The sequence below is a fragment of the Phragmites australis genome, chromosome 5, assembly GCF_958298935.1.
Source record: "Phragmites australis chromosome 5, lpPhrAust1.1, whole genome shotgun sequence".
NCBI classification, from domain to species: Eukaryota; Viridiplantae; Streptophyta; class Magnoliopsida; order Poales; family Poaceae; genus Phragmites; species Phragmites australis.
Window position 1 is genome coordinate 34,354,877 of NC_084925.1, and position 24,121 is coordinate 34,378,997.

Sequence of the window (24,121 nt, forward strand, 5' to 3'; positions counted from 1 at the left end):
CTCGTTTGCTCTCTCGCTAGGATACAGGACCTTCTTTTTTTGACATTCAAGCTCCCTGGTTATTTCACCGTGGGTTCAGCATAATTGTGAACCATCAGATCGTTTACAAAGTCCGGGAGGGGATAAGCCAAATGTTGGATTCATATGGATCCCATCTCAAAGCAGAGCGAGCCAGCTCGTGCGCACACTAGTTTAAGCCAAATGTTGGAGTACAAGATCTTGGGGTAAACATGACATATACATGCACAAAATTCAAATTAATCTTAGCCTTCACTTCTCGGAAAAGAGCACGCCCTGGGGCTTGGTCGAACGTGTTGGACTTCAGAGCGCTGACCAAAGTGGACGAGTCCGTTTCCACCTGAATGCGAGTCGTGTCCTACGTTGCTGTCGCCATTAGCGCCGCCAAGCAGGCTTCAGCCTTAGCACTCACAGCATCCTGCGGTCTCCCAGCACCCGCCATCACCGCGTGTCCCTCCTGATCCCTGACGATGAAGCCTCAAGCCCCAGACTTCCTCTCCTCGATGAAGGCACCATCGAAGTTAACCTTGAGCATGTCAGGTGGTAGGGGGCACCATTTCTGTATTTTCCTCGGCTCTTTCTCAGTCGGTAGGTCAAAGAGTTCACTCTATAGGTAACCTCATCACGGGATTTCTACTGCTCTCCTGCATTGACATTGTTGCGAACATCCTACCATGTCCACAAAAGAATGATCGATTTGGGCCTGATACCCACTTCCAAGGAAAGCACGTGTGGCACCACCTTCTTCGTTGAGTTCAATTCAAGTAAATTGAGTCAGGTTTGTTCAAATCCCTGGGCTTGCCAGCACCTCCTCACGAACCTGCACTTGACGAAACAATAGCCACCATACTCATCTAACCTCAAGCAAACTGGGCATCTTGTGTCAAGCTCCATCCAAACAAACTGTTTGATCTTTGGAGGGCATGAGAGGCTCCATATCTTTCCCCAGTCAAAACAACTTTGGTTCATAGTAGGTGAGGCAGCTTCTCCTTGTTGTCGTCTAGCTTCACGTTCTCGTTTATCTTCCAGAACATGATAGGCTTATTTCTCTAAGAACATGCCCTTTGTATCATAATGCCATGCAAGAAAGTACTCCATATCATATTTCACCAGAATGGCCAAGATGTGCTTTACGTCCTCCTCGGCTCCTCCCAAAAAATCTCTCGAATGCGTTGTCTGTCCCAGTCACCTGTTGTTGGATGATGAGTTCCGACACTCTGGTAAAAATGACTTGCCCTTGTGGGGTGATATGCCGTTGGGTAACACCATTTAGGACCCATGGGTCCATCCAAATATTAATTAGTTCTCCATTACTACCAACTTTCCAGACTATATTGATTAGTTCTCATGGATGATGGCCGCAAAGTGCTTCGTTCTCCGTGCCTCTGAAACTGCTCTGTTCCAACTCTCTCCCGGTCTATCTCTCAGACCATCTTAACAATATTCTATTCATTTCATTATCTTCTTATTCTTCTTCCTGTTTTCATTACCTTTATTTTCTCTCATCTTCAACAATTTTTCTTCGAATGGATTCGTGAAAGGAAAAAATAGAAAATTCCGTCTTAAAAAAAATGACCTTAGGAATCCCTTCGCGATGGGAATCGTAAAAAGAAACTGTTATAGTACTAAAAAGAACGAAAATCCCTTTATAAAGAAAATTTAGTCCCTAACGGAAATCCCTAAGAGATGATCTCATAAATGGGCTGACCGATGGGAATGACCATAAGACCGTCCTCAATCATATTCCTTTTATTTTCTTCTTTCCCCTATTTCCCTCTTTATTCTTTTTTTTTCTTATCTCAAATAGCTTCTATTCAAAAGAATTCGTGAAAAAAAAGAAAAGATAATCATATTCCGGAGAGAACGGTCTTGAGAATCTTTTCGTGGTGAAAATCCTAAAAGAAAATCGTTAGATCGCTGAAAGAAAAACTTCATGAAAGTGATTCTCATATGGAAAGGAACTCCCATAGGATGGCTTAAAGGCAGGCAGCTGTACTGATGAGCAGGGTTTTAGTTATTGTTTTGCAAATAGTTACCGGTCCCCGGCGGTAACCACGGTAACTACACAGTAATTCGATAGAATTTTCGGTAGAAACCAGTTAAATTTCATCAATTTTTTGATTTTTTTGAATTTTAAATTTAAATTTAGTCGGTAACCGCTCGGTTTATAAAAGCGGTACGGACCGAATCGTTCGGTAAATTCAAATTTTCACTCTTTGCAGTTATGAAAATTAGATTTCTCTCTTTGGATGAGAGACAGTGGATTATTTTTTTATTTTTTGAATTCGTGTAATATTTCTGAAATTTCTGTAGAAAACAATATTATTAAAAAATTCAAAAAAATCAGTGGAAGTTAGAAAGATTATTACTATCGGTTGGAGCTGAGCCTCGTTCATGGGCTCACGGCCGAGAGAAGTGGCTTGCCGGCTGTCTCGGCCTCGCGGCGACGCCGGCAGGACGTGAGCCGTCGGCGAAGGTGTCAGTCCAGTCGCCGATGCGATCTGGCGACCACGGGAGGGCGCGTCGGTACGAGGTCTCGGTGCGGCCGTGCGGGAAGAAACTCGCGTGACGGACTGACGGCGTGCGGGATCGAGAGACACAGAATACAGCGAGCGAGCGATCTGGTGCGCGCGCGATGATCCAGGCCGTTTGACTGCCGCCTGCTGGGCCGCTGGGGGTGGCAACTACTAAACTTCTTTTTTCTTTTGGCCCGGATGCCTGTGCTGTGCACCCCGGTAGGCTCATAGGCTCCGCTCGGTACCGGTTCGCTCGCCGGTGTGCCAGCGGCCGGTTGGGAGTTGACTCCTGATCTCGCTTTTTGGTCCGGATTTAGATCGGGTTATTAGATTTTTTTGGGTCAGTTTCAAGCGTCCTTAATCAAAGGGAACACGACATACGCGTCGATTACGACTCGTGAGGCTCCGTTGATCTTTACTCCTGAGGCACTATCTTTTCAGTAAACATCTGTATATAGATTGTAGATCTAAGATGAAAATACATGCGTAAGATATGATATACGTTTATATATTATCGTTTGTATTTTAATATTAAGATTAAAAAAAGCTAAGATGCATTTTTTATTTATATTTTTTATTTCCAAAATTTACCTATAAATATTTGTTTTAAAAACTTACAGATCTATAGTCGAAGCTGGTAGGATAGGCAACAGTTAACTCGTCGGCCATTCAATAGTCAACCTACGTATGTAAATTTTTAAAACTAGCACATATATTTGCAAATCCTGAAAATAAAAATATATAAATAAACAAATTCACGTTCGTAAGGATCCTACAATAGTGTACAGTTCGATGGATATTTAGTAAAATATTTTGCAATAACTTCATCCTATGACCTGTTGATAGACTCATGAATTTACCTGGCGATGTTACCGCATTTGTACTGGCGTACAGCCATCGTCGCCTCGGCCAGGTGGATTGGGGTCGGTGTTCGCCATTAGGCGAGCGCAAAAGTCCTCCTTTTTCACCGGCACCGTGGAGGTAAGCTACCAGCACATTCCCATGTCCCTCTCTTGCTTGTTTCTGTGCTGATTTCGTTGAGGTTAATAACAATTGCTTAAATCAATAACTGTCACAATCAACCAAGATGCTGAGAAGAAAACAGCGAAGGAGATCGTATGGTGGTAGAGCCTTTGAGTGGTGACAAAACAGCAGCATGAACTGAATTAGTCGATTCCTTTCCCCATTTAACCTTGATCACACCGCTCAAGCCTTTTAACCCCCAAAAGGGGGCAAAAAAGAAATTACGGCATTCTTTTTTCAAGAGCAGCAGCGAATCCTCACGGACCTCACTTTATGGCCTATTTGATAAATTTTCCTCTCTGTTTTTTTTTATTTCTATCCACCTATAAAAGATTTTTCTTATGGTAGCCGGACATATGATTAGGTGTTCTTATCCTGTTTCTTGACTTCTTTTGGGGAAGAAAAGGAGGTCAGGAAGAGGAGCGGCCGCGGAATTGAGAAAAGAACCCAATTGATTTGTGGTAAGTGGTGCGAGATTACCGAACTAGTAACAGCGTTGGGTGGAATCTATGGTTGTTTTGCTTCTAATGAGCTGTTTGTTTCTCTTGCTTTGATCTGGGAGAGCTGACCGGATCCCATCAAGTCAGACTCGATCTTGTTCAGTCAGACTCGCTTGGTTTGAGTCGTGAGGGGGATTAAAAAAACGCTTGTTTATTGCCCAATGCATGCCGCAGCCGTAATCCGCCTAGTTATTCTTTGAGGGTAATCCTAGTTACTGTCTTTAGGATCATCCCTCTTGCTCATCAGGTTTTGTTTTGTTTATAGCAATTCAAAGAGTAACTAGGCGACTTGTCTACACCGCGTCCATTTTTGTTGCACATAGCATGACAAAAGAAGACTAAAAAAATTAGATTCATCAATTTTAGGCATCTTAATATTTATTTATAAATTTTATCAATATTTAACACATTTATTTAATTATGGGGAAAATTATGGTACTTTCATGTATACATATAATTTTAACATGTAGACGATAGTAATAAGAACCTAACTAAATTAGGTTCAATTTTTTTTTTTGAGTTTTAGATATTTTCCTATGTATTTTAGATTATTTCAATCGATTTATCAATATAACTACTTTCGCTATTTTTCTAGAATTTTGCCAAAAAATTATATATACGTATATACATATATATATATATATATATATATACACGTACATGTGCACATATATGTACATATACATATATACATATGCATACATATCTGTACGTACATATATGTGGGACTCACATAAACTGTAGCTATAATAACTTAGCTATAGAATTGCTCTAAATCTTAGCCCTTTAATATATGTAATAAATTAGTCATTTTTCTTCTGTTAAAGGGTTCAGCTGAATCAAGATGTTTCAATGAGTAGGACTAGTATATGGCTGAAGATAACTGTGACGTCAAGAAATGATTCTATGTTGAGTTGGCACTTACGCTTAATCTTATGATCGAATTGCAAATCAAACGAGGTTCATATTTGGTTCGCCCATATGGAATGCTCTTAAAAATGCTTCACTTGCTGATTGAATTTGTTTGTCACTATAAGCTAAGGGAGGGAATATCTACCTCTCTACTGTGCTACTGTGTTAGTCCTGTTTCTACTTCCTTAATACTGTTAACTTTGTGTGGTCATTGCTTTTGACATTGTTGAATTCCATTGAGATGTTTGGTTTTAGTTCATTTATGCAGGCAAACGGTGAAAATAGTGTTGGGTCCGTATGTTCATAGCATGCACTACCCTTTTTTCGAAAAGAAAAAAATAATATTATGTATCTACTGCTGTGAGTTCAAAAGTTCTTTTGCTTTTCACATACACTCAGTTACTTGATAAAAAATCAATGTTTGCAATTAAAGCGGGTGAGAAATTGTCATTCTGGTGGGGAGGTCAAAAAATATGCCTTCACACTGATCATTTAATTTTCGGTCAATGATTAAGAATCGGTGAAAGATATTTGTATACAAATTGACCAAGAGTTGAAAAATAAATGAAATAATAGAAAAGCTACAAATTTGAGGCGCACTAGTTGCTAAATTAGGAACTTTCATCTGTACTCTGTAGGTCTGATTATCATCCATTCTTAAAAAGTAACAACCATGTGAGAAGTACACAGAAGAACGCAGAGGGTTAAATTGATTGTTTCATGGTAGATCAGCAACAAAGGTCACTTGTTATGGAAGTCATAAATGATAAATATGTTCTTTCTAAAATGCCATCGAAAATGTGTTTGATATTTTGTTGCATATTGTAGTTTGCTTAGTAGTATCATAATTTTTTTTGAAACAACAGCATGAGCTATACCGATTTTATATTAGAAAAAGAGAGTTGATCCAATTTATGAGTAAAATCTGACCCGGAAACCATACAATTGCATGGTTTAATTATAGGAAAAATTGGAAGAAAAAAAAAACCCCAAACAACATGAAGACGGAGACAACTAAACAAGAAAGGCTTACACCCTACTCAACACAACTCTAAAAACGACGGAGTCCAACTCAAGTCATTATTACCAAGCTCTTCGCTGTAGTGGCACAACAACTTTGACTTTCCACAACGGACCTCAGCCGCTGCCTCTCTCGTCATGCTCGTGCCCAGGTCACCACTGACATCACGAGAAAGAGCCTTGTCTCATGTCATCGTTGCCAAGCTCTGTCGGACCCTATCGATGTAGCAGCTCTGACTTCACCTTAGCGCACTCTTCCTGATGCGTAATAGCCGTCCACCTGAACACAAAACGAATCACCAAAGAAGTAGAAACCTTGTCGAAACTTTTGAGTGTCTGCCGGGTTACTCAAATAAGGGGAGGGGCCTCCATGGCGACGCCTCCAAAGAGGATGGGACGTCGAAAAACGTCGTTGTCTTCCCATCTAAAAGATTGGACTTAGGTTTTCACACAAAGAGTCCCCATGAGTGGTGGGAGACACCACAACAATGTCTCAAGGAAGGGGTAGCGCCAGAGGATATCGCCATTGTTGGCACCAACAGCAAATCGGGATAGACTTTCCCCCAAAGCCTCCCACTCGCCAGCCACGTATTTAAACTGAAACAAAGCAGCTACTGAAGCAGCACCGTCAATGGAGCCACCACCAACACCTCACATGCACACTGCCCAAAAGGCCACCACTAACTACTGGGATCCTCACGGGGTCAAATCTGGTAGGAAGAAGACAAAACGGCAAGGTAGGAGACCCAATGGCACCAGGTGACTGAGACAGGGTGAGCGACACGCACGGTAGCGAGCTCCACCACCACGGCAGCACGCTGCAACCGTCGCACCACCGACACCGAGCAAAACGGCTCCTATAATAGCTCACGAGAAAGTCGCAGCAACAGGCAGCCCATGGCGGCGAGCTCTACCATGGCCGCCGTTGTGCGGGACCCTTCACTGTAGCGCCGCAACAGCACCGCACAGAATGTCGGCCGAAACACACCACCAGATCCGATCACCACACATCAGATCCAGGGATGCACGGCACCACCCTGCAATCCGCACGCATCCACCACCCGTTGTGCCGCCGCCAATCTCACAGCCGCACCACGCGCGCAGTCGCCCAGAAGCCATCAACTACGTCGCCCCAACCCCCTTAGTCGTCATTTGTCGCATCGGCCCGCAACCTCGACCCGACGCCGCCCGCACAACGCAACACGCGAGTCCATCGATTCGGCCACGCCGTTAAAAGACCAGCCTCCACCACGTCTACCATCCTCCGCGACCGGTCGATCGCATCTTGCTCCACTGCCAGATCCGACTGGCGCTCGAGCATCCTCAAGTCATCGCACGGAGCCTACGGCCGCGGTCATGCAGATCCTCCTCTCCTCCGCTTGGCCGTCGTCCACCTCCATGTCGAGGACCACATGCCAGTCGTGCCCCAGTGTCGCTCCCGACATCCCACACCCAAGATCAGCCCGACGAAGCGCTCCCATGCACCATCGAGGCCTCCGCCGAGCCACCAAACCATCCCCAAACCAGATCTGGCCGAGGTAATGGGGAGGTGACCCGTAGGGGAGGAGAAAGCCCCGCCGCCGCCATCCTTACAGCCACGTGGGCTTCCAACAGCAAACTCGGGCGACAGCGAGGCAGGAGGAGCAGTGGGAGAGGGTGGCGGCGCTAGGGTTCCAAGGGCCGCCCGAGTCGCCCCTCCGAAGCGATTAGAATCACATTTTTTTCGTTTATCTTTTTACCCTGAATAAAAAGGGCCTTGCATTTGTTTCTTTCTATTGAGTAATTTTGGGGACCAAGATGTTCTACATCCTTATAAGACCCGGCTGAGAAAGATCCGATCTATACCGTTCTTTTTGAGATCCAATGGCTACGCATGCAGAAGAGAGAGAAGAGATGACACATGTCACGTTGTGAGAGAGGGTCTTTCTTAAGATCGGATCTTATAAAATTTCTTTCGGAAGTTTCTGACCTATTCCTATGGTTGCAATGGTGTTTGGTGTTAACCATCTCATTAATTTCCTTGTGAGCAATTCCTGGTACCTTCTGCCGCCTACCTTGCTGGATATCAAGGTGGCCAAATTAGTCTTCCATTTTCCTCCTATTTCCCTCTCTTTTTTATTATAAAAAAATAATCCCAACAACATTCAGAAAGGTCTCATGCATAACCATTCTTGTAATCTTCTGCACTGACCACTTTGCCCCCTTGCTGCATTACACGGGGCCTTTCCTCTGATGCACATGCTGACATCTGCTTCTTCTAGACATGCTCCAAGAATCAGTTTCTCTTTTCGCCTTTCCATAAATACGTCCACATCATTTGGCTCTGATGTTTTGTCATCTACAAGAGCAAGTATCGCCGAGAGGACTGCACAAGAGCATCAATGGATCAGGGGATGGAGCTGAAGGGATGCGTTTGCCGGATCAAGAGCTCCGCAGCTGAGCTTCTGTCCATGGAGGAGGATCTGGTGACTGATCTGGACGATGGCCTATGGGATTTGGTCAGGAGGGACCTCCAGCTCAAGGCCACCTTCCTGTATGTTGACCTGAGCCGTGTGATCTCCCGCTGCGAGGGCAAGGAGCGCAGGAAGGCGCTCACCCTTCTCGCCAACGAGTTCTTCGACTTCATGGATGAGGTGATGAGATCGGTGCCTTCTTCCATCTTTGGTATTAGCTTTTGTTGATTGGAAATCAACATGATAAATTTACCGGGTAGTAGAAAGATCGTGCATCGAAATTTCTTTTCTTTTAAATAAGTTCTTCAATTAAAATTTACCCCATCGGGCCCACTTATCAGCCGACTTTAGTAACATATGTCGTAACAGTATTTATCATACAAATAGTAGTGCTCAATCGTCAACTGTTGATTGTTTAGAATTACCTTGTTATCATGCAGTCTGCTAATTGGTAGAATTCAGCAATCTTCTTTTTTTTTTGAGAGAGAGAGAGAGAGAGAGAGACAAAGAGATCGGGTAACTCTGCATAACAGTTTTATAATACACATATAATATGAATGCTGTCCCTGAGTTCGGACAAACATTGTCCATAAGAAGCTAATTCTACCTCAAATTGCCCTTGTTTTGCCCTTTTGTTCAATCATTCATGGACCACGCATTCCTCTGTTTAGCACTTCGGAAAGTTCAAGCGGATGGGAACAATACTATTGAGATCTGAGAAGCTTTCCAGCTCACTTTCCATGATCACCAGGTCAACAAGGACCAGTTAGATCATCTAGGCGTATACCAACTGCAGATCAATGCTTCTGCACCTTGAGGCAGGTTGCTGTAGTTCTTGACTAGGATTTACCAGTAAATTGAGGGTCAACTGGGTTATATGCATGCAGTCAGTGCGTGATTAGTCATGATCAAACATGGAAATTAAACTAAAGTCTGATATTAGTTTAGTCCTTGTGGTGTATACAACACAATAAACTACTCGGACAATGACAAATAGAGAGGTCGGCTCTCTCAGCTAGTTGAGTTTGTGGGCGCGTTTGATGTCTGATTTGACACTGAAACCTCTCTTGGACAAATGCATGCAGCTGGGTGACGCCGTGGCGACCCGGAGCATCTCCGTCGTGAAGGCGTGCTACGGCGACGCGGCTCGGGCTCTGCGCGAGGTGGTCGCCGCCGTTGCGCCGCCGGCAGCAGTCTGAGGGGCCTATATCATCTCGCCTGCATTGTGCTGCAATGTACATGAGAACCTCTCGTGCTTTCTGATAAGAAGCAAGAAAAGGGGAGAGAAGCATGTCTAAAGCACTTGCAGAAAAGAGGACGAGATGATACATGCCACCATGTAAGAAACGCGGGCAGTAGCTACATCACCTATGTACATGCGTGATGATTGGGTGGCTCAGCTCGAGATCGAGTTGAAGCGAAGCTAGAGAAAGGTCAGCAAGCGTGCGGTCTTATCTCCGTGATGATAATGCTCTTCTGCGTCGTTTTTCCCTCTGAATTAACCAATCCTGGTACGATTACAACATCCTGTTCACTAGAGCTCTAGCGTCAAGATTAATATAAAATTTAGAGTTTGTATGATAAAATAAAATAGTTTAAATATATATTTTCAATCTAAAATAATAATAAGATGTAGCAACCAAAGATCTTCAATTTGTGCACAACTCTAGCTTTAGTGAGTTAGAGATGAACTGTTTAAAAAATTCTTAAAACTAGAGTTATGTCAAATAGATCTTAAATGTTGTGTAGATTGTATAAATTTATGTAATTTGACTCCATATATTTGACAAGGACATGCAAAGCAGGCTAACAACATAGCCTCTATGTGTGTGATTAGTTGTCCATATAGATGGATATTGGTTCGGTGTATACGTATAATCTTAGAAAAAAATATGTTTAGTTGTCTGTATGTATTATTCTAGCCTGACCGAGTGGATAGAAATATACGTCCGTAGCCTGGTCCGACGAATGCAGACTATTGCATCCGCTCATATAGACGGATTCACTTATCAGTATCACAAAATCACTTTCATACGAACAATCAATCATAATCTCAACTCTTACATCCGCTCATACGACATCAGATTCAATCAACCAATAAAAGCTAAACTCATAATCGGAGTAGGTGGTTTCCGATCAGGCCTTGCCTTGCATTGCCGTCCAAATCAGACTTTTTCCCAATGACACTAGCCTCAGGGTTAACAAATTCGTCAGTTACTATTTAAAATTTGCGGTAACTGACCTTACCGCTCCGCTCCAATAATATAAACCGATCGGTTACTGAATTTGAATTCAAAAAATTCAAAAAAAAATAAATAGAAAAAATCCTAAAAAACTAAAGACAATTATAAGAACTTCTGTGAAAAAAAAAATCAGAAATAATTTCGTTTGCAACATATTCTATAGGGAGGAAGTTTGAAAAAAAAAAGGAAAAACTTGAAGCGCGCAACTCATTTATTAACTCATGTTAAGGAAAAGCTTAATATGCAAACACCTATTTTTTTGTGTAGGGTGTATCTTAAGAGGATCCTTAAAATTAGTTTCACTTCAGTTAGATTTTTATTAATTTCTTCATGATTTTTATAAAGTTAAGAAGAATATATTAAGAAACAATATTGTAATTAACTTTTTCATATCTATCATTATTTTTTCTACATAAAGCATAGTATAAGTAAACTAATAAATGTGGTTTCACTAATTTTGAAGGTGTGATGGGTTAGTTATGAATTAATCTAGTTGCAACACATTTATACAATCCTGCATGTTACAATAACTATTTTATGAGTTCATGTATTTTTAAAAGACATAAGATTATGTAAGAAGATTAACAAAATTTCTTTCATGACTTTTGGATTAGCAAAGAGTAAACTATGCATTTAACTTGGTTTAGCAAATACATTTTCTCACAAAAAATATTCAACTTTTTTATGAGTATAAATACGTTTATCATGTAGATCATGTTACAAGGAAACCAACAAAATTTGTTTCACTTAAAAGCTCAGATGAATTAGTTATTGATTTTACAAAGTTGAGCCATTTTTTGTTTTTTTTAACATCACTGAAATTCGAGAAAACAGCTCGATAAATCGCTAAAACTAAATGGTTACCGACAAAACTGAGCGGTTATAGGCAATGCGGAAAATGCGCTCGATAAATCGGCGAAACCGTTCGGTAACCGGTGTAAACCGAGCGGTTACCGTTCGGTCGATTCGGTCCGAATTCTCGCCAAATTTTAAATTTGATGGAGTGAATTTTGAGTAAATTCTCGTCGAATTTTGAGCAGTTATCGCGATAACCGTGAATTTTCGGTTGCCGTTGGGTCTCGGTTTTCGTGCTCTAAACGGTTTTGTAAACCTTGACCAGCCTCTCCCTCTGGAAAACCTACACGTCGGGCATGCACCAAGAGTTTCAATGTCGGACGGTGTTCAAGATCCGTGCGAGGGCGAACGGGCAGTTGGGGTTGAAGCAGGCGGGAGATAAAGGTTGGATGAAGAGGAGTCGCGCCGTGGTTGGCTCGGGTGGGATGAATGGGTGGAAATGAATTTGAAATGCAAATTTTAAACAAAAGTTTCTCTCAAACAGTGTGTCCGTTTTCATGTGTGTTTGAACCATGTGGCATTGTTTAGAATTAATGCAACAAAATAAGATCTCATATGAATATATTTTTCTTATTTTTGACTTTTTTCTTCAAAAAATCAATATTTTAAATGTACTAGTTCAACATTTTGAAAAAAACTAGTTCAACATGTTATTTGAAAATGTTGAAATAGTGTATTCAAAATATTCAATTAGATTTGCAAAATATTGAAACAATCCTTTTTAAAATGTTGAATGAATAAAAAAGGTTCAAAAATCATAAATCAGTAAACATATTTTATGTAAAAATGTTGAAACGGTAGATTCAAAATGTTGAATTAGATTTTGCAAAGTATTGAATCAAGTTTTTCAAAAGGTTGAAAAGGAAAAAAATCTGGCTGGTGCCATGGGCCTGAATCTTTTTGGTGGGTGGGCTGTAGCTGGACCACCTGGTGGGTCCGGCAAGACGATCACCGTTGAGGTTGAGTCGTCGGACACCATCGACATTGTCAAGGCGAAGATTCAAGACAAGAGGGCATCCCTCCGGACCAGCATCCCTCAAAAGAAGGCTATCAGCATCGCCTCTTTATTCTGTTATTGAATCTCTGGTAAACTCGTAGTTTTTTCGATACAACCAATACATGCACAAGGCGAGATCGCAGAGAACTAGGCAATTGCATATGCATTACACATACAGACAGAAAGGTTACCTTGTAACTGACAAAAAGGCTTTTCCTTCTAATTATTCATATCAAGTTTCTATGCTACACCTCTGTAAACATCACCATTCCGTCTGGAGCAAAAGACAACAGGAGAAACAAAAAAAAAAGAATTAATATGTGCAACAAGGTGAGGAAAACTGCAAATTACCGAAAACTCTCCCTATTTCAATCATCACTAATATAAGCTTCCAGAGAAGGCAAGCTAGGCTGCTGTTTTTGAAGGCCACGCGATGAAGTGGCTCACGTCACTTCTAAAGCTTTCAGACGTAGGAAAAGCAGGATATTTCTTTCACCTTTGCTTCTCCATGCAGACACCGATCGAAGCAAATGGATCTCCAGATATTATGATTAAACTAGTGCTGAAAATTGAGCTGCTGCCCTGTCTGGCAGTGGCCTACCATCCTCTTGGCTCTTCTTTCAAATGACTGCTACTGCCACGAACTTGTGCCTTGAAACGAAACAAGATATCAAGAGTGAGCATTTCAGTAGTGAATATAAGTATAGAACCTGATGGGTAAGAAAGCAAATATCATATTAAACAGTAGTATTCTTTCAATTATGTATGTTAACAATAGAAAGCGATGGCATTGATTATGCTATTACAGAAAGACCGATGACTGTTATCTTTTAAGTACCTATTGAGTTAACAAACTAGCAATTTCAGTCTCACCAACTACGCAGCGAGTATGATTTAGTAATGGCAGGACCACGTGGAAAGTCAAGTTGTTGCTATAAATGATTTTTTGATGTGAGGAACTAGTGAGTTGTGACATTCCTTATTCTAGGCAGCCACATATTAATCAAGGCCAAAGTGCATTTTTGGATCTGTATCTTCACTTCGGTAGCTAAGATACCGATTGATTATTCAAATACCTAACAACCAACGCATCACCAGTGTGCAGATTATAGGCACGTCTCTATGGTCAAAGCAAAAGAAATTTACCATAGGAGCGCCAGGTAGTATGTAACTAGCTAGCTTTTCATCCACCGAAACAGGCAATGGGGGCATCTTGCTCATTATTCCGGGCATTTGGCTCATGCTGTTTATCAAGGAGAGCATGAGCATCAAATAAGAGATGGCATTGGTACAAACGCGTTTTCACACTTGAGAAATTTGAGCCAACTTATGTGTATAAAATGTAGTAAATCTACCTTTGTAGAAGACCGTTGATGTTCCTCCATGTGTGATGGAAAAGATCGATGTTGTTCTGAGCCTGAAAGGGATTATAATGTTGAGTTGAAAATTACTCCTCCACAGCTAAATCTTCCTACTGCTCATCACAATTTCTCACGAAAATGTGCTCCCTACATACATAAAAACAGAAGATGGAATTTTTTTTTTTCAATGATAAGTTGTCATGAGCAGTAGGGTGCACTTTTATTGGATAGCATCAACTCTTAGGATTTGCCCACCCCTATTATGTAAGCTAGAGTCTGTCACAAACTAAAATAAGAGTCAATCTTGCAGAAGATATAGATTTTTTTATAAAAATAATGCCTTGAACTGAATTTTCCGGCATATAACCGATACGACATACAAGTAAGAAACAAAACTCTGACCTGTGATGTTAAAATATTTGCTTCTATTTGGTTGAGAAGTTGAGCATTTTCTTCCAATATATTTAGCATTGCACGATCAATTTGAGAGGCTGCATAAAAGGAGCATAGACATGTCATACCATGTAAAAATTTGAATGATCTGAAAGAAACAAGACAACCTTTGTTTGAAACTTTTGGCCAATAGGGAAAGTCCATATGCTTATATTGGAAACTATGAGGATTCTAGAACAATTAGAATATACAAATTCTCAAAAATGCTGAAAAAGTGTTCTGAGTGTTAATGGAATGAGTTAGTACCCCCTTGAAGCTGTGCAACGTGCGCTACTCTAGTTTTTGTTGTCCATAGTGTTAAATGGCTAAATGCATTACTAAGATTTAGAATTTTATGGAAATAACTTTTAGCATTGTTAAGAACACGAAATGGGTTGAAATCTTTTCAGACTGTTGCCAAAAGCAAAGGGAAACGGTGTACATAGTCAATTACTTGACAACTCTATAAGAGACCTACCAACCTCCAGATAGAAATCTGTTATTGTGGCTGGTGCTACTAGGCATAAAGGAAGAAGCTCTCATATATGTCTGAACAGGAGGATTAGTAGCCCATGATGACAGCTTAGCCATTTTGTCCTGAGAAACAACATGTATCAGAACCATTTAAAAATAAACTCATAAATATGACTTGTGCAAAATAAAGAAATGCAAATGGTGAGATTGCATCATGTATCTCTCATCCCCACTTAATTTTTGATGGTATCACATTATAATGCATTTTACTATATGGGGGTTTAATCCGGTAAGAAAACCATTAAATTATGTAGAGCAGAAGCCACCGGAGTATTCAATATTCACTTTATTCCATCATTTCTACAGACACCACAACATTTGTACATGCATGGACTGTGGTTTGTTTCAACATATATTTGACATCCACAAAACAAGTCCAAATTTAGGATATGTTTATCAGGAGTCAGAACAGAAATTGCTTCAAGTAAGAGTATTCTGGTGCTAACAAGAGGCTAATATTTTATAAAAAATGAAAGAATGATTACCTTTCTATCTTTTATCTTTTTTCCAAGATAGTGTTCTTCAGGTTTCCGTCGTCTTGTAGCTTCTTTTCTCTGTAAGAAAATCCAATCATTATTGTCTCAAAAATGAAAAATAAAATAATATTTGATGAACGAATCCCCTCAGAAAATATCACTATGTAACTGGAAAGCATCAACTGCGATACAATTAAATATTACTCTATGTTAGCACCCGAATACTATGTTTTGCTAGGCCTCTACAACAACACTTGAAACATTTCCTAGTGTTCCCGAAATAAATAAAAAAGAGAGGCATGGAATCATTCTTATTTGTTGCGCTGACTATGTCACTTTGGAATGGTTGAATGCTATTCACTGATCAATCAACTCAAGTATACCAAATCGGCTGTACTTACTGACAAAGTAAATAAAAACAAAATCATTACAACCCTTCCAAGAGATATACATGCTCTTGAGCCTTGACGTGAAACTAGGGCGGGCCAACTTTTGGCTGCAAACCTTTTTAGCAATACAGGTCGAGACGCAAGTATTGCTAGTAATGTCAAAAGCAGACTTTGCAGCCTTGTTAATGCTCTATTATTCTAGTACACACTAGACAAATACAAAGGTAAGTCTATGGGACAACAGCTCAAAAGGATACTTAAGAGGACCAGCTCAGATCACGCTAACTTTGAAGTCCATAATAGACCATATAGTATTTATTATAGATGTGGACAAATAAGTGTATCTTCCACATGATCTAATTTCATATATGTGGCACCCGTTTAGTGGAATTATAGTCATATCATCTTGACAAGTACAGAAGTATAAACTAATGTTAGTCCCCATCCATAAGCTGAAGTGGGACCACATATTCCTTTCAATTGAAAATAATCTAGAGTGGATGAACATCTTGCATGACTTTTGTATCTATCGGAGTTCAGGTTTAAATAATAAGCTGCAAATGTTTTGGATCTGAACTGTTAGCTAATGCAGAAGTTTCCCATGAAAATGTGGTTTGAAAACAACAGATGAGGAAACATCATTCAGATACTGCATAATAGATCAAACGAATCAGGGACTAACCGCTGCCATCCACTGGCATCTCATGGCAACATCTCTTACTGTCTTTCCTGGTAACATGGCTGCTATCTTGATGTACTTCATTATTCCTGGTTCATTTACATACCTGAAAATTTCATTAACAGTGCACAAAAGGATACAAGATTAGGAATGAACTGATGGGTAAAAACTTCAATAGAAGATAGACAAGATTTTTTGGTAACGAGCATCAGGTCGCTACTTATTGGACCAAGTACCAGTAAAGCAAATGAAACTGAAAAAAAACAACTACCTTTTTAGGCGTCAATTTTCAGGTGTGGACATGATCAGATTGTTAAACAGCATTGCATTGCAAATATAGGATAAAAAGGTTCACTCATTAAGGTGAGATGGAAGTCGCTACTTAATTCAGATAAAGTGACGGTATAGCTTACTTATTGAGGCCATCGTTCAGCATTTGCAGCTCAAGATAGGACCAGTCCACAGCCATAGGTGCGCTATACTTGAGGCTCTGGCTAGAATCAGAAATCATGTTTGGTGAACCAGAGGATACAATTGTTGAAGGTGTAGTGTTCAACATCGCCATATTGCCATTCATTCCGCTGGAAGTGTCCAGACAAACTGGCATTACTCCCGATCCACTGGTAATTGAACTTGTCTGAAATGAAACAACATGTTGGTTGCAGAATGAATATGGAAATTCCCCATCGTGGTTAGGATCTGTTGGCATCTGCATGCCAGACAAAATTCTGCACTCCCGCCTCACCCTCACTAACACATCATCAAGCTTCAGAATAACACTTATATTTTGTTAAACCCCCTTGAAACTTTCTTCTAAAATAAGGGAACTTTTATAGCAAATGCTACAGTTCCATTGTGATGCAGCCTAGATGAGCTCGCCATCCAGGGCTCCATAAACTCATCAAAGTAACCATTGATGCCATCCAAACTATGACGATGATTCACAAAACTTAATAGATATCTCCTCTAACGAAAGTACCAGGATTTGAGAAACCTCCACGCTAAAAATCCTACAGAAGATATTAAACAAGTAACATTAGTATAATTCCTCCTAGAGGAAACTAAAATACTAGAGGATTGGACAGCACACAGGGTAGTAAAAATCATTAAAGCTAATCCAATCCAAAATAAACTTTCAGATAGTGACAGAGGATCAACTTTTCAAAGAGAAGCACCATTGATCACATCATAAACTCACAAGTAAGGAGCTTGGAAAAAATGGAAATGATAAGAGCATGAAGAGCACCGTCCAATGCTCAGTCCTCTGTTGGAATTAAATCTGATCAGTTTTTATTATAGTCAAACGTCGATAACTAGTTACTTAGATGGGTCTTACAAGAAGTGCCTAACCAAAGCTGGCACAACTAGATGAACTATCAATAGCACCATAAAAGCACGAGTACACCATGTGAAATCATTCAGTCATCTCAGCAGTAGAAGACTAGATTACAGAGCAAGAGTGAAAATATCCAGCTCAAGATTATTAAATATCCCAATCCTACTATTAACAGAAAAAATAATCTATCAGGACCATATCATTGATGAAGTGACAAATATGAGTACATGCTAAATGTAAAGATTCTACAAACATCATGAAAAGAAAGTCGATAGACCTTAGGAACAAGCTGTTGTAAGTTTTGATTTATCTAAGAGGAAGAACACAGCAGGTTTTCAACCCAAAAAAAATGCATCAAAAGTAAACGAATAATCAAAACTTCATCTTTAACCAGATAAATCAAAGAAGCAATTAGCAAACACCTCAGAGACTGGGCTTCTGCAAGGACTCTACAGTACCAACAGAGGCTAAGAAGGGAGAGAACGCGCCGTGCTGCTTGAAGAAGGCAGACGCATCAAGAAACACGAGGGCCTAGACAGCTATTCAATCTGCTCGTACACTAGACAAGCACCTAGAGTAAGACTTGAACGAAAAGGAAGAAACTAAATCAAGCAACGATGATTGCACGAAAGACGGCGGCCCCTAGGCGTGCAGCGCACCATCCAAGGAATTCGCTTTCCACATCGAATTCCACGTCGCCCCGAGCAGTCGCCAAGATTCCTTCCACTAGGTCACGCAACCGAATTAAGATTCAAGAAACCACTCACGAGCACAAGCCGGCCTCCCGGCCCGATCCTACCAAATTAGGATCTTTTCCTGATCACGCGACCAATCCAAGAACCCAAATCAAGAAACGCGCCTGCCCTGGAGCCGCCAACGATCCGTCCGTCCTCGCGGCGCAGCAGAAGCAGAGGAGGCAAACGTGCAGCGGCGCGATCCTTGCGTGAATGGAGTGTGAGCTGGTGCTCTCTTCTCCTCCGTGTCCTTCGCCTTCTTTAAATGGTGGTGCCGTCCGGCTTTGTGCGCCCCAGTGGGAAGGTAGGGGAGGGGAGGGCGCAACCAAAAAGCGGCGGCCCCGCCTCCCCCAAAGGCGAGAAGCTGCTGGCTTATTTGCGCTCAAAAAGGAAGGGAAAGGGCAAAGGCAAAGCCGTGCGCCAATTCCACAACTAGCACCACCAAATGGAAGGGAGGGAGAGCAGTTGAACGAGTGCCGCCGCGATGGCGAGGAGGAAGAGACAGATGAGATCTCTTGGAATTCAGCGCTAGGAGATGGAAACAGTGGCGCCGGGATTCCTAATGGCCACCAAACAATTATTGCCACTATTAACTACTGCTACTCTCTCTGCTTTCTTTGTTTGGTTCCACTTTCTCTAGTGAGGAAAGAATAAGTGCTCGTTCTCTGCGTCTCCTTTTCTTAGTTTTCTTCTCCTCCCTCCTCAGGAATTGCTTTCCTGGTCACCAGCTTGTTCCAATTATGAATTTTTTTATTTTACTGAAAAATTATAAAAATAATAGTTAAATTAAAAAAATATAAGAATAATTACCTATCGTAAATGTAGTACCGATAAAGGATCTATTGGAATTCTATATACCAATAGCTTATATGGCAGTGGGCCCGAGAGCCTGTCGGTATTACAAAAGCTAACAGGTTATGGATCCACTAAAAGGTGGTGCCACGTAGGCAGTTCGTGTATGGTGGTGGTATATCGGCATTCGGAATGCCGCCAAACGATTCCTTCTAGCTTATCAGCACGCGGAACATCAACACGCCTGTCGGCATTTCGAGTGTTGACAAACCTTTATATATTCCATGACCATCGATTCCTCTCTCACGCACAAGCGTACACAGAGAGCGGGTGGCAACGAGCGGCGATGGCGAGCGAGCGGCGCGGGGCATCATGCGGCAGGAGGCAGCGGGGAGGCATGCAGCGAGACGCGGCGGGGGGCGTGGGGGTGTCGGGTGACGGGCAGAGGTGGCTGCTGCGTGTGGCGGGTGGAGACGAGTGGTGGCGTCCGTCGAGAGTGGCGACAGCGAGAGGGTGGGTAACTTTGGCCGGCGTGCAGTGGCTCTGGTAAGTACTTTTTTCTTTTTTTAATTAGTTAGAATTAGTTACAAATTTAGAATAGTTAGGAAGCGGTCATAGTTAGAAAATTAGAAAAAAAATAGTAGTAGTTAGAAAAATTGTAGGTGATTTAAGAAAATAGTTTGAAATTAGGAGTAGTTAGAAAAATTAAGAATACTTACGAAAACAGTAGAAAACTAGGTAGAGACTATTAGAGAAATGTCAAGTATGGTATACAATTTAGAAAAAAAAAAGGATACGAAATTTAGAGTAGAGTAGAGTAGATATGGTTTGGAATTAGCTATAGCTAGAAAATATAGTATAGTTAGTTCAGAAATGTGGAATAATTGATTTTGTAAAAAATTTCGGTAATGTAGAATTAAAATAGGTTATTTAATAGCATTCTGAAAAATTGGATATTATTAGATGTATATAATTTTCATCGATGAAGGAATTGTATATTTGAATTGTTGTGGATTTTCAATAGTTAGACAATATAGGCTAGTTTCAAGTTGAATTGTTATGAATATGTAGTACAAATATTTAATAGTTGTAGGATATTTAGAATAGAAATGCAGTAATTGTTTTGGACTGTAATACATTTAGAATGGTACAGTTAGAACAGAAAGAGTAAATTAGGTGATATTTGATGGTTATGTAGAATATAATTGATGAGATTGAATAGATTTTATGGTCATGGATGTTGTATATTGGTTACAATTATTTAATCTGATTTAGTATAGTATGTTTGTTGAATTAGGTATGTCGATCGTAGTGGGGTTTAGGGTTTTTTATGGTCTTGGATATGTCATGTATTGTGATAGTGGGGTAGATCTGAGTAATTTCCAGTATGTGGTCACAAGTGTTATGATGGCTGTATAATCTGTTGTAACTTAGTCCGACGCATTAGCGGTTGACGGTGAAGGTTCTGATTCCTTGACGTCGAGGAATCGGCTAGTGGGAGCTCTTGGAGGTTACATGTTCAAAGCAATGGCAGTAATTTGTGTCACTTGGGTTGAGACGAGGTTTTTCTCACTGCATCCTTATAGAAGCGAGCGATGTTGTGTCGACAGAAGCCAGATCTAGCACCATAGAAGCTGTTGATGAAAATATTATTCCTGAGGAGGTGTAGGAGAGTATGGTTCCAGAGGTACCTATACAGACTAGTGCACCGTTGAGATACAAACTGCAAGATAAGAACTTAACTTCGGGGAAGAAAAATCAGGCTGCGATGCATGCTGATCAGGGAGAGTGGGACGAGGCACTAATGGATCAGATGGAGGCAAGATAACGATGAGTTCCGCATATTTGTGGACTCTGGTGTAGGAATTCCAGAAGAATGGATGACTTTTTCAGCTTTTTCACGAAATCCTATGCTCCAGTCCTCAGCTAAGCCTATGCACTCATTCCATGCACCAGCCCCTAGTCAAGCTCATGCACTCAGTCTATGCACCAACCCAAAGCCACTATAAATAACTCCACCCTCATTTATGGATAGATCACTCCTTCCTTAACTATCTCAACTGCAATGTCTTCATCAGCTCCACAAAGCCTACCCAAGAAATATTGGAGGATTTTCATCCCACAGGAGGTCAAACCTCCGATGTGCTTCTGTGACGACACTTGTAGGCTTCGTAAGTCATATGACATCTTCTACACTTATGGCGTATGCTTCTTCATATGTGCCAACTACCAGTACAATAAGCCTCGATATGGACCATACAAGTACCCACTGATATAGCGACATAAATCACTTATGTGATACTTTTCATATGATTTCATGCACTCTCTTACTAATCCCCCTCTTATTTCATTTATCTAGTCTCCTCTACCTATCTGTGACTTTATAGAATGGCTGGATATGGAGTAAAATGAGCACCAGAAAATAGTGGGTCCAAATGACCATACGGTGGAGGAGGAAAGCGTACGAACGCCGAGAATATGAGCAACAATAGGAGGAACTATGGCTGAAGCGTTAGGATGAGGAGCCCATGAGGAAGGCAACGGAGGAGCACGCCACGGTTGAAGCATGTGAAGCAGAGAGGGAAAGTAAACAGGGGAGGGCCCGATGCCCTGCGAAAGAGCAAAATCCTAGGTGCACTCAGTAGAGAGCATCTATTGTAATCCGACCTACTTTCATTCCCTAAGGTATGTTAGATTTAACAGCAGCATGTTATTACATTAGTCTTTAGTTGTACCATACATACCAACGTTTGTTGTCATCATCTCTTTTATGGTTATGGTCCATTCGCACACCGATGATAAACCCCAAGTAATATTTTTCAACATATGTAACATACGTGCCTGATTCTATGATAATTGTGATCCCCAACTATTATTGTTCAATTAATAGTTTTTTGGCCAGTATTCCTATAACATAAATTTATTAAAAAATAAATTCAAATGGAAAAGTAGCTGTCGTCAACCCTAATTATTAATAAAAAAAATCAATAAAAAGATGTCTATCAGCAAACAGAATGTCGATAGGCATATTGGCTCTTCACTCCCATGACACCCCTATCGGTGTCTATCCAGGGTTCTGTCAGCACGCGGAATGCTGACATGCCTTTTGTCCGCTTTTCGCATGCCAATAGGGCCCCAGGCTCAATGCCACATAGGCTATCGGCATTCGGAATATCAGCAGGACACTTGTTGGTATTTCACGTACCGATAGATACCTATTTTTGTAATTTTTTAAATTTAGCTATTATTTTTGTAATTTTCTAATTAAAACTATTATTAAACAAAAAGTTTCCCAATTGTGCGCATCATTTGCTAAATACTCACCCATTCAGAAATAGCACGTGTATTTTTTTAACTCGATCTTTAAAATTAGATTTTGACTAAGTTTTTTTCGTAAAATATATCATTTATAGTTACAAAACCTATATAATATAAAATTATTTTGAATTGGAAACCTAGTTATATAATTTTTATATGCTAGATATTCTTATAATTTAATTTGATGTTAATTAAAATACACAAAGTTTAATTTTTTCCAATAAAATGCGACTACTATCTTTACATGAAGGGAATATATATTTTTTTGTTTCGTGGTGTGAGTATTCGGTAGCATCAGGGGTTAGGACATGACACCCAAGCTCTTTTTGCGAGTATGGTGCAAGTAGTGTGTAGTAGAATAGGATTGGGGTAAGAAGCAAATTCACAATGGTGGTTCTGTCGGATCAACTAGTGGGTGCTCAACTAGGGCGGTAAAAGAGAGAGATCTTTCTCTTCTCGCTTATCCTCATGACAAGTGTTTGTTGCATATATATCACCTGCTTTTGCGAAGGCGCGCGCTGAGCTTGGTCCCTCTTATGTGGCACATTATTATATTGAGTAAATTTCATAAAGTTAAGGTTAAAAAATTATAAATATCGGCTATGGCTAGCATATATAGTTACTTCTTACACGGCACATTATTATATTGAGTAAATTTCATAAAATCACACTACGATAGAAAAAACTATCCACAAATATAGTTCCCTCTTACATGCATGACATATTATTGTATTGAGTAAATTTCATAAAATTACACTACGATTGATAAAGTTATCGTAAAATTAGGCATTTTTAAAACCAGTTTCACAAAACTACACTTTTATTGACATCAATATCATAAAGTACACTTTTCACAATCTATTTCACAAAACTATACCTTTATTATCACTTCATGTCACAGAAAACTACACACTTATTATTGTTCCATGTCACAAAACTACACTTTCATCAAACCTTGAAAGTGTTGTTTTGCAATACCAAACAACAAAAGAAATGTGTAGCTTTGTGATACGATCTATCTTTATAAGTGTATTTTTACTATGTGGATTTTAAGATAAGTATAGTTTTGCGAAATTTAGTTTTAAAAGTGCAGTTTTGTGATAGTTTTTCTATTTTTAGTGTAATTTTCTGAAATTTTCTCTATTATATTTTTCGGTTTAAGTTTTGACGCTGTTATCACGTCACAAACACAAAAAAACAAGAAGGAAAAAAACTCTAAAGTATCTAAAAGCAACTACTTCACTGTATTAACAGAAGAAATCTTAATTTAAAATGTGACCAAGTCAGGCTGAATACTAACCACATTTTCTGGACTGACCATGATGCAATTTAAGAACATGTCTAACATGTACACAGGTTTCTCAAGTTTGAAAGCTCCAAGTTATAGCTGCGTAAGTAGCTATGGTTGCATTGGTACTAAAGTCGCATATTCTTGCTGAGCAAATCACAAGTACATATACTAAGGTTTCGCTGATGGACAAGCTAGCAAGGAATAACGTTTCAGCCTTCAGATGTTGTTCTACCAATACTATT

General features: G+C 40.3%; 2 protein-coding genes and 1 pseudogene across 5 annotated transcripts; 2 read left to right on the top strand and 1 right to left on the bottom strand.

The window, feature by feature from the left end:
* Positions 1 to 8,193: 8,193 nt before the first annotated feature.
* Positions 8,194 to 9,817, top strand: LOC133917607 (photosynthetic NDH subunit of lumenal location 3, chloroplastic-like). The gene is made up of 2 exons (XM_062361485.1): positions 8,194 to 8,622; positions 9,528 to 9,817. Exons 1-2 carry the CDS (start codon positions 8,371 to 8,373, stop codon positions 9,639 to 9,641), a joined length of 366 nt encoding a protein of 121 aa, XP_062217469.1. The 5' UTR covers positions 8,194 to 8,370; the 3' UTR covers positions 9,642 to 9,817.
* Positions 9,818 to 12,576: 2,759 nt separating this feature from the next.
* Positions 12,577 to 19,013, bottom strand: LOC133919369 (uncharacterized). 4 transcript variants are annotated; one of them, XR_009909923.1, is made up of 9 exons: positions 16,822 to 19,013; positions 16,412 to 16,514; positions 15,350 to 15,418; positions 14,813 to 14,927; positions 14,301 to 14,389; positions 13,893 to 13,954; positions 13,684 to 13,780; positions 13,034 to 13,188; positions 12,577 to 12,811 (listed from the first exon to the last, which is right to left on the bottom strand). XR_009909923.1 is itself a non-coding variant. In XM_062363745.1 (9 exons), exons 2-9 carry the CDS (start codon positions 17,121 to 17,123, stop codon positions 13,135 to 13,137), a joined length of 891 nt encoding a protein of 296 aa, XP_062219729.1. In that variant the 5' UTR covers positions 17,124 to 17,418; positions 18,512 to 19,013; the 3' UTR covers positions 12,577 to 13,134. The 4 variants fall into 4 exon arrangements, 3 of the variants coding, with proteins under 3 accessions (XP_062219729.1, XP_062219730.1, XP_062219728.1); XM_062363745.1 differs by having other exon boundaries at positions 12,577 to 13,188; positions 16,822 to 17,418; positions 18,512 to 19,013; XM_062363746.1 differs by having other exon boundaries at positions 12,577 to 13,188; positions 16,822 to 17,418; positions 18,167 to 19,013.
* Positions 18,692 to 19,118, top strand: LOC133919371 (uncharacterized; annotated as a pseudogene).
* The last annotated feature ends 5,003 nt before the right edge of the window (positions 19,119 to 24,121 follow it).

Coding starts and splice junctions, on each gene's coding strand:
- LOC133917607 (XM_062361485.1), top strand. CDS start 8,371: ATGGATCAGGGGATGGAGCTGAAGGGATGCGTTTGCCGGATCAAGAGC. Junction 8,623..9,527: donor TCTTCGACTTCATGGATGAG/GTGATGAGATCG, acceptor AAATGCATGCAG/CTGGGTGACGCCGTGGCGAC.
- LOC133919369 (XM_062363745.1), bottom strand. CDS start 17,123: ATGCAGATGCCAACAGATCCTAACCACGATGGGGAATTTCCATATTCA. Junction 13,781..13,892: donor ATCAACGGTCTTCTACAAAG/GTAGATTTACTA, acceptor CTTGATAAACAG/CATGAGCCAAATGCCCGGAA. Junction 13,189..13,683: donor TACTACCTGGCGCTCCTATG/GTAAATTTCTTT, acceptor TTTCGTTTCAAG/GCACAAGTTCGTGGCAGTAG.